Source organism: Syngnathus scovelli, chromosome 11 (genome assembly GCF_024217435.2).
Source record: "Syngnathus scovelli strain Florida chromosome 11, RoL_Ssco_1.2, whole genome shotgun sequence".
NCBI lineage: Eukaryota > Metazoa > Chordata > Actinopteri > Syngnathiformes > Syngnathidae > Syngnathus > Syngnathus scovelli.
In genome coordinates, this window is record NC_090857.1 from 3,379,656 (window position 1) to 3,393,430 (window position 13,775).

The 13,775-nt window shown below is 42.2% G+C and overlaps 1 protein-coding gene across 2 annotated transcripts in view; it reads left to right on the forward strand.

Moving 5' to 3' along the window:
- The first annotated feature begins 2,860 nt into the window (after positions 1-2,860).
- pdzrn3b (PDZ domain containing RING finger 3b) overlaps positions 2,861-13,775 on the forward strand; it is a 45,853-nt gene continuing 34,938 nt past the window's right edge. Inside the window, exons 1-3 of one of the 2 annotated variants that reach the window (XM_049733754.2) lie at positions 2,861-3,699; positions 5,657-5,743; positions 6,927-7,034. In XM_049733754.2, the coding sequence (XP_049589711.1) occupies positions 2,986-3,699; positions 5,657-5,743; positions 6,927-7,034 (909 nt within the window). In that variant the 5' untranslated portion in view covers positions 2,861-2,985. The remainder of the gene's footprint in view (positions 3,700-5,656; positions 5,744-6,926; positions 7,035-13,775) is intronic. The other variant, XM_049733755.2, reaches the window with a different exon arrangement.

A 13,775-nucleotide genomic window follows, 5' to 3' on the forward strand; every position in this document is an offset into this window, starting at 1 on the left:
TTTTTTTTTTTTGACCCATGTTAAGCTGACGCTGATGACATTTATCCTTCTTTTATTGTGTACCTTTGTTGCTGAATTTAGAAATCGGCAGTTGCTCAGCTGTATTCCAAAGTGGTGTTGGTATCATGTACACGACATACTCGCCAGCCATGCGTGAGAAGTTGCCGTTCCGGGAGTATGTGCAAGTGTGAAGTACGCCGGTTGCACTGGCTGTCAACACTGATGTCAGCTTCACGGTGGCTGTTCTCATTATCAGCAAGCTTTGAGCAGAGAACCTTTTATCAGGCGCTCCAGTCCTGCTGTCACTCTCATTCGGGTGACAGGCTCCAACAAGAAGAGCTTTGCCGCTGCTGGAGCACCACTTGCAGATTTATTAGGCTTTGTTTTTAATCCTCAGTAGGTTTCTCGAATTTGGCCAATCAGAATTTGGCCTTTAGGGAGAAAGGAAGTAAAATTTTCCAACTGGACCAGGCTAAATTGATGTTGCTCAGGGGTGTGCCGATGGACATATAATGTCAACCACGATTGTCAGTTCATGTAAATCATCTTAATATAGTGAATATAATCGTATTTTATGTAATCAAATGTGCTTCATATCAACATGAAAGCAAACCTTGGAATGCTCTTTTCTTTTTCCCCCTTTTTTTTTTTGCTTCACTTGAATAAGCCTCTGAGATAAAGAGAGCCCATTTCACTATGTATGTTATTTATAGACCCAGTGGGAACGGAGCTTCCAGAAAATCAGCAGTACTTCTTAGGCTGCAGAAAGGAACTTATGATTGGAGATTCTCAAATGACCCCCCACCATCGAGCCCCCCCTCCTCCTCTGGTGGGAGTGGGACACTCATCTGTTCCTAATATTACACACTTGTGTCTTTGGAACCTCTGTGACTAATGCGTTGCAGGGTGCTAGTCCAGCATAAAATACCAAGACTTTTTTTAGACATATTCCCGACGTAGAAAAAATATCATAAGCATAGTAACATAAAAGTCCGATGTGGTTTACCTCAACTTTTTCCATCCAACTTGTTTATTTTAAACATTCAGCTCATTAGCATATAATGTATATTAGGTTTGTTTTGGCATATAAAATATGTGCTGCAAATGATTCCAATATGGATTTTTTTTTCTCTTTCATCTTCGCTTTCCTGCATTCCAATGAAAATAATGTTAAACAAATGGAAGACAATAATGATGCAAATTCTTGCTTTGGCCAGTGAAGCATTTAAGCCCGCCAAGGTGCAGTGTCGACCATATGCCCTTCTCTTCCATAAAGATTTAATTAGTATGGAACTTCAGATCTAGGTCAGATTCAGTTTTCCACACTTTGACTTCCTGTTAAATGGAGTTTTCTGTACTTTTTTCGGTAGGTCCTCACATTACTGACCCACATACCGTTTCTGGCCTCCCAGAGAGACTCATGCAATCTCTGGTGAGAAGCCATGTTATTCCCGATTGGAATAATAATCGACTGCATTTGGTAACTGATATGTTGATGTAATTGTGTCATGCACCTCATTTGTTCCAGAAACACTGTGATTATGTTTATGCAATTTGAAAGGGCGATGTTGAATCTATTTCTGTTAAAAAAAAAGACAGCTCCAACTCACATTTAGTTCACACCATCTGTCTGTGTACTCGATGAGCCCAGTGACAATGGTGATTAAAAAAAATAGAATAAAAATGACTTTGTCAGTATTTTTCATTAGAAATGTCGCAGTGTTGTTAATAGGAGACATCAAATGTATTTTTTTCTGAAGTGCATTGTGACGCTCCACAACATGAGACAGCATTTTGAACAGCGGTAACTTATTTGGCAGGTTCCCACATGACCCTCATGCTTTTGTCATATCTATGAAAAGGTGTTGATTATGCCATGGCCCAATTCCAAAGATTTCCCAAGTACCCACATTGCTGATTTAAAGATCTGTCCTTTGCATTTGCAACAAAGGTGTCTGCAACAAGTTCAGTGATAGCAACGGAAACCAGCCATAGCTAAAGGAGACCGCATTCTTTTGCCATATACATGTATTTTTTTTTTGTTTATTGTTTAGGGTGCACAAACACAGAAACACACACGAACACACTCAATTTCAGTGAGCTCTGGACATTTTGTTATTTTGAACAGGTATGAGGAATTTAAAAAATCCTCTTTGCATACCAAAATTTGAACCAGCTCACGACTGCAGGCTTCCCAGAGAAGCCAAACATGAATTGGGCGTAACATCCAATGTCACTGAGACTAGCTGCTCACTTGAAGAACAAGTGAAGAACTAATTTACTTAAAAAACAAAACTTTTTCCTTTGACATGAGCTTGAAGGCTGAGTTTCAACTTTTTCTTTGACATGAGCCTGAAGGCTAAGTTTAATCCGCTTGAAAAACAACATTGTATTAGTATGGGGAACGAAATGACGCACTGAGAACAATTCTGTCAAATCCTCAATTTATTTTAAATAGTATTCTTAGTTTTCTCTTCTTTGCATTTATGAACCTTTCAGTAAACTTGAAATTAAAAAAATATATATTCTTAATTTTCTCTTCTGTGCATTTATGAACTTTTCAGTAAACTTAAATAAAAAATAGTATTCTTAATAGTCTCCTCTGCATTTATGAACCTTTCAGTAAACTTAAAATAAAATAAAAGTATTCTTAATTTTCTCTTTGCATTTATGAACCTTTCAGTAAACTTAAATTAAAAAAATATTCTTAATTTTCTCTTCTTTGCATTTATGAACCTTTCAGTAAACTTAAATTAAAAAAAAATTAAAAAACAAAACAAAAAGACGACTTGTGGATCGATTTAGGATCTTCCGAGCTGCACTTAAACGCACCAAAAAGTCCTGCAGGAGTTCAGGCTGCGAGGACCTCGCAACGTTATTTGGTGTGCGAGCGCTCTTCCAATGACCATCTAAGAACGCCCCACTGCTCCGTCTCACGCTGCGGGGGTGGGGAGCCCACAAGTTTGGATTCGGCCTCGGACAAACATGGGATACGAGCTGGACCGCTTCAGTGGAACAGTTGACCCGGATTTGAAATGCAATCTGTGCAATAAAGTTCTGGAAGACCCACTGACTACTCCGTGCGGCCACGTCTTCTGCTCTGGCTGCGTTCTACCTTGGGTCGTCCAGCAGAGCAGCTGTCCCGTCAAATGCCAGCGTATCTCCTCCAAAGAATTGAACCACGTCCTGCCTTTGAAAAACCTCATCCTGAAGCTGGAGATCAAATGTGACAACCATGTACGGGGCTGCGACGTGGTGGTGAAGCTGCAGCACCTGGCCGAGCACGCCGGCATGTGTGACTACTCTCCAGCCAAGTGCGGCAATAAAGGATGCGACGAGGTGCTCAGCCTGCGGGACGTGGATGCTCACATGCGGGAGACGTGCGAGTTTCGAGCGGCGGGCATCTGCGAGCGCGGTTGCGGCTTGACGCTCACGCTCAAAGAGAAGCGACTCAATGAGCACTGCTGCGTCCGTGCCCTGAAGGCGCACAACGGCGTGCTGCAATACAAAATGATGTGCTTGGATAGTGAGTTCAAGAAACAGACAATTGAAGCCAACAAGAGGGAGAAAGCGCTCCTGGCGCAACTTTCCGCCGCTCACGCCGAGCTCCAGATGACGGCGGTGAAGTACCAGAAGAAATTCGCAGAGTACAGCGAGAGGATCGACTCTCTTACTCGGACGGTGACCTTCTCCTGCAAGGTAAGCGGGGAGCAGCATTGTGCATTGTGCAAACAACTTTTAAAGTCTCCAAAATTTGAGAGTTACCATTATCTCCTAACCTGACTCCCAGTTTGGAGACTTTACTGAGTCTTCTTTGAGACATGCATGTCAGCTGTGCCTCTGGCCAGCTGGTGGTCGAGGGGGGAGGGCCAAATATTTATTGCAGGTCTGTACACAACAAGAGCCAGGTTCCACTTGGGTTGGCTCCTGGGAACATGCTTGTTTGGGGGCATCCTGTCACCTTTCAGTGCCGTGGTCATAACAAACTCAAATGATGGATCGACTAACACCACTTTTGGCTTCAGTTGCAGACTTTAGGAGCAATTAAGCTATGCTTCCTCCAACTCCTTTTCGAGCATTCTTTATTGAGTTATTTATTCATGTATATATATATTTTTTTTTTCTCAGTTTGTTGATTTATTGTGTGTTTGTTTGTTGTAAGGACTTAAATATGGAATTTTAAAGTGTGTTTTTATCTCTTTTTTGTTTTGGAGGTGTTCAAAATAAAGATATTAAAAAAAAAGTTTTCCCCAAAGGATTTTACATTCGGAAAATCTTATGGCACTAATATAATCGAATCCCTAAATTAAAGGGCAAAACGTGTGGATAGGTTGTTTTGAAAATTAATGTCTGGGTGGACAAAGCAGTCCAAGAGCGGTTTTGAGTCAGTCAGCTTTATTGTCTACTCGCACTAACAAGCACTGACAACTTTTTTCTTTCTTTCGTTGTTGCTGTCATTCAAGGGGAAGCAGTCTCGATCTTTTACTTTCAAGTCCGCTTACAATTCTGAATGTGTGTGTCCATTTCCACCCACCCATATATCTCTTTCTCAGGGTTTTATTTGTTCAGTGTGTGTGGGTGTCGTCGATGTGTCCTCGCAGACTGGTAAATGGCACTTCAGATGTAAGTTAAGGCATGGATGGACTTGCTGGTGAAGGTAGAAGACAACTTGCCTGCTTGTTATCCTTCCTTTGACAGCACTGAGATATACGCTCAACACATCGTTCTCGATGGAGTCCGTCCCCTGTTCTGGCAGGCCTTCAACAAGCATAAAACAAACGACAATTGTTCTGGAAAAGAGACAGCCGACGGCGTTTATTCTTTCCGCTCCTTTGTTTATGTAGGCTTTTATGGGGAGCAGTAAAGCCGAGACCAGTGTCAGAACTTTGTTTTGGTGATGTCGCTGATGACGTTTAAAAATAGCTGTGGAGCCATGCATCTATAGGCAAAAGTCTGCGTGCTTTCAACCATGCCAGAGTCAGATTAAAAAACACTCAAACTGGTCAAGTAATCTCGTTTCTTAGACACAAGTTTGATTCAAGACTGTCCAGTCCAGTACTTCCATGTGTTCTGGAAGATCTGACTGGAAGTTGCCTTTTATTTCTACCACCTGGACATACCTGATGCTTTAGGAAATTTACAACCTCCTGAAGAGATTCTTCTCATTTAGGGATGCGAGCTTTGCGAGAGTGTTTGCAGATGTGTAAGAAAATGCTCCTTAATTACTCTGAGTTCATTCGAATGCCTGGCCGACTAAACGTTAGAGCACCTACGAAATCCATCCAATTTGTTTCGGGGCTTTTGGCAGTTTCTCGCAGCTCGGAACAGCTTGATCTTATTTTGGAAATTATCTTCTTGGCTTCTTCCCTTTTTGTACGTTGCTAATGGTGGCGTGACACAATGCAGGACTGCATGCGCATTCCTCAACGGGCTGACGACGGCACATGACGGCCATTTTTGAGTCCATGCCAGTCAGGACAGTGTACATGCCGATGATATCTTGGCTTTATATTTAGCCAGTGCAGCATGTATGGACTGTTATCTTGGAAGCGACCCAGTTCCTCTCTAAAGATCACCTCATTAACATATCTGTACACTATAATCTGAACTGTTCCTGTTCCTGGATTCTACGTGTCTCTCTTCTGTGTGCCCGCAGGTAAGAGATACTAAAAATGTGGAAGTTGTGCTTCTTCGCGAGGGCGGATCTCTGGGCTTTAACATCATGGGAGGAAAGCCAAGTGTGGTAGGTCCAAAGTAGACCATCTCGGAGAGTTCATCTCCCCCCCCTAGTGATCAGACAAGTGTCATATGTCAAGCCAGGAATGTAAAGCACACACTTAAAGCACCACAATCCTTCCCTGGAAGACCGAGTTTAGATGGCCCAGCACGGTTCCTGTCTGTGGATGAATGGGCCTGCAATATTATATTTCATTGTGCTTATATTCGGTTTGGTTGCGGTTTAGGCACATTACAGATAAAGAAAATATACTATAATTACTTTTATGAGCGTTAAATATGGGGTCATGTCTCTGACCTGACTTGTCTCTCTAATTGAGGAAATTTTGGTGGTGAGGTAAAAACCAAAGGTTGTTTTGTCTGGCCTGTAATTTCCTGAGCTGTTATGTATTCTAGTTTGAGTCAGAATGGGAATATGATGCCACACACTGGTTGGAATAAAACCTGTTAACATGTGCGGAAGTCAGTTGGTGGCACTATCGGTTTCACTCGGACGCCGCTCAAGTCTTGACAAGTTCCCCACAGCCGCAGTGACGCCAATTTTTGGAGCGACGTAGATTCCAACATTGAAACTATAAAGGTCTCCGTTTTGCCAACGCTACTTACTTGCTGTCATGAAAGAGCTGACATAATGCTTGGCCTTGACTTTTTCGACCAACCTCAAAAGCCAAGAGTCTGGGGAAGAGGCTATTAATTAAGAGATAGGCAGAACTAATGTCCATTTAGCTTTTGACACACGCTTTTCATGTGGCTGTCGTTTTCCAAATGACTGCTACCAGCAATCAGCTGCCAGGTTTTGTGGTCTCCTCTAGACCTTGTTTGTCTGCAAATGTCAAGAGTCGGCCAACTTGTCGAGTAATTTGCAGTGTGACGGCGTTAACACTGCTGTTGCCTTTGGAGAGAGGAAGGAAGCAGATTGGCCGGTTATGATTTGAAATGTAATGTTAAAACTTGGAACTAGTAACTTTCACTCATTTGTTGTATAAGTTCAACTAGTAATTTGTAACGAGTAGCCTTACATAATGAGATCATTTGTTGGCTGCTCATTTTATTGCCTGCACAGTACAAGTTTAATTATATGTTCCCAAAATGTTTTTTTTTTTTTCCAACATAGTCTACCAGCAGTAAATTTTGCAGTTTGTACATGTCAAGATTACGTCTGAGTGTGATGTCTCTAATTTCCTTCATAGGATGATCATGACAGCGCTACCACCGAGGGGATCTTTGTGTCCAAAATTATCGAGAATGGACCTGCCGACAAGGAGGACGGCCTTCAAATGCACGACCGGATTATTGAGGTATGTGACTCCCGGTGCAGTCGTGCAAAAGGGAACATTTGAAATGAAATTGCAGATGGGAAGTTGTCAGGTGTGTCATGTCTATCAACACTTATGGAATATTTATGTGTATGATCGCACAAATCACCTCAAGGTGACAACATGGCAACACCTCAAATCAGCATTTGGGGATTTAACTGTAGCCAAGAATATGAATCTGGTGTTGCGAGGGCAAAACCTTGCAACATTTTCATTCTTTGAGTATATTTGTGAAAAAGAAAAGACCGTTTAAAAACTCAAAAAAACTTGCTGGCATGGAAGCGTCCGTCCGAATTTGAACAAAGACGTTTCTGTGGATTACAAGTGTGGAATACCGCACGCCTCAAGATGACAAACATGGTTTGTCGCCGACTTTATTGTCAGACCTCGAGGAAATTACCCCGAGCTTTTTGACCAGTGCTCTGTTTGTGGCAAGCGCTTAGACGAAAGTACTTCCCTCTCTGTCATTCCTGTGCTTAAAATGACATACTTATAATCAAGGTCGCCGTGCTCCAATGATGGTGGAGAGAATGTTTTAATTTCAAGGGCATCTGGCCGTAACAACAATGTTTGTGCTGACTTGTCAGCCGTGCAATTAAAATATTCGCAGCATAATGGATCTGTCACATGCAACTTGTTTGTTTTGTGCTTGAATACATTCATTTGCTCGGCTATGTGTGAGGAATCAAGGAAACGAGCCCTCTGAAGTGTCAAAGTCTTTGGAAGGACAATGTCGTTGACTTTTGTCCCCTCCCATCGGGGGTCATTACAGCCATCGCATGATCCTTTTGGCGTGCCATTTGTCCGGCAGTAGTGGCCAGTTGCTGCAAAGAACGAATCAGTCCAGCATCAAGACGCTGACATTTAAACACTTCAGATTTGTCGTTCCACATGACAGCTTTTTATTCCATTTGGCAACTCGATAGTAGCGGCGGATCATATTTCGAGGACTCCCTCTTTGTTAGCTGGCTTGAGCAAAGACGTCCGTGTCATGTACTTTGAAATTTCTCTTCAAGCACATCTGTCATCATGACAAGCTTGCAATTGTGTTGCTTGCGCGTTTGACATCAGGTGAACGCAGCTTTGCTCTATTGATGAAATTGAATCCGAAGCGTGTTCGTATTTTCAAAACAACTCCTTGTGGCCTTGTCCTACTTTGTACACTGGATACTTTCTGGTTTTTACAGTCGTCAACATAACCCGTGTCTAAAACATGAAAGTTGTCGAAAAATAATTGTAGCAATCCCTTCACTGGCGTTAAATGTCAACCTGATGAGGCAGAAACTACAGCGCTGTCGTAAAAATGTTAATTTCAGTAAGTCTATATGGATGGAACATGAACATGTTGAGCCGCGGCTCGTACTTTGACAACAGGCTCTTAGCGTCAGGGTGTGATGGCAGATGGCTTTCCTCGAAGCGAGCTGTTATGAATCAGCGCATGAATGCACCCTTGTTCAGTCAGAAAAGCTTCGTGTTTTCTTGAGGACCCTCACGAGCTGAAATTTTTCAGCTATCAGCTAAAGTGTTTGCAAACAGATATTAGGTCTTCGTAGCCTCGGCCATGTTTTGATATGCATTCATTCATTTTATCGATCCGTACTGCTGGTTTTGGTTAGCGTGTTTGGATTTTTAGCTATGCCGTGTTGACAGTAGGCGGTGCATCCATAAATTCACACGTTAACACGTCAAACTTGAATGTAGACGATGTTTTCAATAGAAAGCAATCCCAATTCAGTTTGCAGGTGTCTGTCATTAAAATGACCTTTCCTTTAAAGCGAACAACCTTCATCGCAATGCAACAACGTGTGCGCCTGAGCTCTCCACCATAACTTCTATGCGGGCAAAGGGTTTGAAAGAGTGTGAAAATAGGAAGAGAATAGCGACGCCTGGACCGCTGTTGTAAATGTCACCTTGTAAATCCTCAGCAGACATTCTTGGGTCGCAAAGGGCAAACAGCAACAACCGCTTGAAAATAAACTGACAGAGGGAAATGCCAATTCTAATACGGCGGCTCGGAGTGTGTATGTATATGTCTTTTAGAAGAGAAGGAGGGGGATAGCCGGCTTGCAGGAATGTGTTCCAGCTAAGACAATATTTATATAAATGTATACACTTTGGAACTGCTGAGTGCAGAATGGAAGGGCAACATTACACAAAAGAACCATTTCTTTCAGGCTAAACGAGCACATGAGGAAAAGATATGGATGATCTATAAAATATAGATCATCTAGGATCATCTCATAGGAGAATTTTATAAAATACATATAAGGTGGTCAGGTATTTGATGTTCTTTGACAGGAAGTAGCAAAATCAGGAAAAACAGCCCCATTGTCCTAATGGGCGAGACTTTGAAGTTGAATGATGTCTCTGTTCCAGATTCCACATTTTAAAACACGGCACAGCTGCAGTTTCTTACATGTCACTTGTGTTCTGAGTTCCGAGCTGAGCCACTAAACGCTCCGAACCTCCCTGCAGTTCTTTACGTATCAAGTCACAGTCTAGGAGACAGGATAGCTTTTAAAGCACGCCAGCCAGCCAACACTTAGTGACAGAGATGTAAATTGAGCTTTGCATGCCCCTACGGATTTATTATTCATTTGTTTGAGTTGCGCAAGGGTTAAGTTATGGTGAGTTAGGAGAAACGAAATGCCACGTTAGCAGCCTCACATCTTTCATTCCAACATTCCAAATGATTTTCCAGTCTGTAATGACAAATTATTCAATTCCTTTTCAACTGACCCCTAAATTTAGAACAGTTTTAAATATATACCAAAATTAAAACAGCCTACCAAGACATTTTGGACACTTTTATACCTCTAAATGAGAAAAAAGGAATTTGTTTTTGTTCAAGTATGACTGCTAACTTGTATATTGAGTCATTTATGTATTTCCTCTTTATCTGGTGGGAGGATCGATTATATCACACATGAAAAATGTGTTACTCATCCCCGTAGGTGTAAAGAAGGGTTTTTGCAGTTGCGCTTTTTTCTATGAAGCATTCCTCCGGCATAAGAACGTGACATAATTTTACGCAGCACGTGGCGTCCTCAGCAGGACGTTCCTCCATTATTTTGGAACCTGTGGGGCTAAGCGGAACAGACAAGCAAGTTATTTCCCTAAGGAAGATCACATGTTTGGTATTCCGGGGCAAGAGTCAGTTCTTTGTCAAAGCCTTTATTGGATTTGAACCTCTTTGCACGCTGCGTGCTTACTCCTGATGGACGACCTGAATGCGGCCGTCCCAGACTAAGCTAAGCGAGCCTTGCATCACATTCCTGTGTCCCGTGGTCCAGATGAGAGAGGAACAGAAAATTCAATCAAATCTAACTTTAAAGAAGGTCTACCCAGCTTCTGGTCTGAGTGGCTCTCTGCAGAGCTAGTTTGAAGGAGTGAGGACAAGCCCATCTTTGTTTTCTAGAGCCCCTTATGGGAGCGAAGGGGGATTTTTAAGATGTGTAGTCGTTTCAGTCTGGAGATGGTGTGAGGTGAGTTTATGCCTCACTCCAGCCAGAAGGCAATTTTTGTCCCTGTCCCGCACCACACACACAATATCGTATTTTCCGCTCACTTTCAAAGGCAAGCCGGCGCTTGATTTGTGCGGAGACATCCTGTCTGGCTCTACTGTAAATGTGTTTGCTTGGCTGCGACACCGCCTGGGCTGGCTCCCGCTTCTTAGCAGGGCACTGGGTTAATTTACGACGCCTTCAAGGTAGCAGAAATAGACAAGTGTAATTAAAGATAATTTTCCTGCCACACAAGCTACCGGCCTTGTGCAAAAGAATCGGCAACAATCGGCTCGGGTTGCTCAGCCAGCTGCTTCTTGCGTCGGTCCCCTGACCCCCCCCAGCACAGACTGCCCACTAACTCCTAATTAACTACCCTCAATTAAACCCTAATAGGCTGATTCACAGACGCGCTGTAATGGCCGTTTCCTTCCCTCCCGGTACTCTTCGGAAAGCACCGCCCTGCTCGATGGCTCTTTCTATCTGTGGCTCTATCTGGGCCAAGATGGCGGGTACAATCGTATTCCCATCTTGTAGAATTCCTGTGGCTTCAAAAGCATTTTATGATGGAGTCAGTTTGGATTTTAAGGAAAAAGAAAGTAGCCAGCACATTCCCAAATACGAAGTAAATCCCCGGTCTTCAATGCAATCTGGGAAATAATTTACAACCCCAAGATGGCAGCGAGTTGCTCATATAGTGAAACTACTTGAGTTCTCATCTTACTTGAAACAGGAGTAAAATGATGGTTTTACAATCCGATTTTGCCCAGCACGTCAAAAAAATTGTAGCTCTCTGACTACAGCAAGTTTGCATTTTTTTTTTACCCCAAAATATGAAATATTGCAATTCTTCATGCTAGTTTGTTATTTGTTATTCTACTTTGAACCAATTGACACCAAGCACAGATTGGCAATGGATGGCTCACATCTATTGAATGAAGAAGCGGGTTGCCAAACCTCAGAGGCCTTGAAAAGAATAAATCAAACTAGTCGAAGCGTTCAATTCCTGATTCAAGGCCAAAGTTGTATATTTGCCATCAAAATTGACTCGGGCTGTGCCAACATTTTGACAGTAAAGGGCGTCTACACTTTACAGATAACATCTCCAGAACTCCAACGAGTTTAATTACATTCAAATTATGATTGAATTAAATGAAAAAAAATCAGTTGGGCTTTCACCACACACTATTTTCCACATCAGTCATAAAGAAAGTGTTTCCATGTATTGCTCGGATTGGAATAATGAAATTATTTTGTTTGTTTGTTTGTTTGTTTGTTTGTTTGTTTGTTTGTTTGTTTGTTTGTTTGTTTGTTTGTTTGTTTGTTTGTTTGTTTGTGTGACTTTAATCTCTCATCCTTCATCTGTCATTTTAATATTTTTTTAATTTTAGAAGATAACTCAACAGAAAGTTTCACACGAATGTTTTTTTCTTACAATTCAGTTACCAAGTAAATCTCAGCGAATGCTTTCTGCTGCACTTCACACCAAAGTGTTGGTCCACATTTGAAGTACGCAAACGTATTTGGACATGTTCCACGTGTAAAATGAATAGACGCAGTATGCGGATGCATTGAACTGTTTCACGACTTCATACCTTGCGAGGCAACGGCCAACACGGCCACGAACAGATGTTGGTTTTTATTTTCTAAGACTCCGCCAGGACTTCACAGATGTAAAGAATCACGGAACATAATTGGCCCTCCTGTACGCGACAGATGTTCAGCAATATCTCAGCTAATTGGACGACATCAACTCCTTTTTTAGGGATGAATGTGGCAAAGCTGGCTGTTTGAAGCTGCCACTGCACAAATTCTTCCAAGACTCTCTGGAGGAGATGGAGAGGTCACTTCCATTTAGTGGAAGCGCTGCTCGCTGTGCTGCCTTTTCTCATGCAAATGAATGCAAAGAAAGCATTGTCTGTCAACGTGGCTCCACGCCTCCGCCTTGCTAGCTTTGCATTGGTCTTTCTCTTCTTCCCTGGAGAGTGATGTTCCTTTTTAAGTTTTGCCTCATTCAAGACTTCCTCTTCCTTTTTGACTGACAGCCTAGAGCGAGCGAGTTGTATTTTTTTCCCTCTTCCGCTCCCATTTGGAAAAGTACATGTACAGTGTGCTCTTTCTGACTGCACCCTTTAAATACACCGGTGGTCCAGCTGCCAGAGCATATTTTACTGTCTTAAGAGTCCTCTCATGCTTTCATGGTTATTTATATTCCTTATGCAGAGCTGTTTGCACCTGCAGTTATATGAAATGAAATGATTATTTTATTCATCTATATTGCATACTGTAGTCAGGGGACGGTTTAAATGGTTCAAATGTATACAAAAATAATTCATTTACATGGCAACATATAAAAAAAATGTTTCTTTCATTTGTTGCCATGGAAACATACCCTATACTGTGTTTGATAACATGTTTTTTTAAGACCGATACAGGAAAAACGACTTGAAATTAATTATACTTCTAATTTCTAGTTCCTTACAGCTGATAAATATGAGTAAAGATATCTTGAAATCAGGTTGGTATCGGCACCGACGTCTGGTATCGGTACTCACCCGTTTGTCGTTCTTACTTCAGTACATCTTGTACCTGAGGCAGAAAAGTTTCAAGCCACTAATTGCTTTAGATTCTGTCATACGATACCGCGTTGGCAGGGAAAATAACCGTCAGGTTGAGGAGACGCTCAGGACTGCTAAGTGAGTATGCAGAGACCCGTGCCAAGATCAACGGCGAGGTGTCAAGGAAGATGTCTTCATATGCAGAATATACAGAATGCTGTATGAAGCGTTTAGTAGAACAAATACCTTGCCTGACATACCGAGGCAGCCATTTGCCTCCATCTTGAAGTCAGATCCAAGGGAACATTTTTGCAAAGGTTGATTGATACGCAAAGGTGGTAAAGTATCCTTGTGAGTTCCCACCTCAGTTGAAAGCGAATCTTTTTCCTCTCATTGCCGTCTTATGAAAACAGTCGCCTCAAAGCACAAAGCTGAAGCAGGCCGTGTACTATAACATCTAATGTCTCCAACGTCATGCCTATCCTGGCCGGACAATGGGCTTTTTAGTGCTGCGCCATCCGCCCAGCAGCCTTGGGCAGACTTTTAAACTGCAGAAAATTAAACCTTTTGTCACTGTAGTTTTCACACACCCTCTTTTATGTCGATGGAAAATTATCAAGGGAGGCAGCAGGACAGCCTTTATTTGGCTATTATTCCTAGTG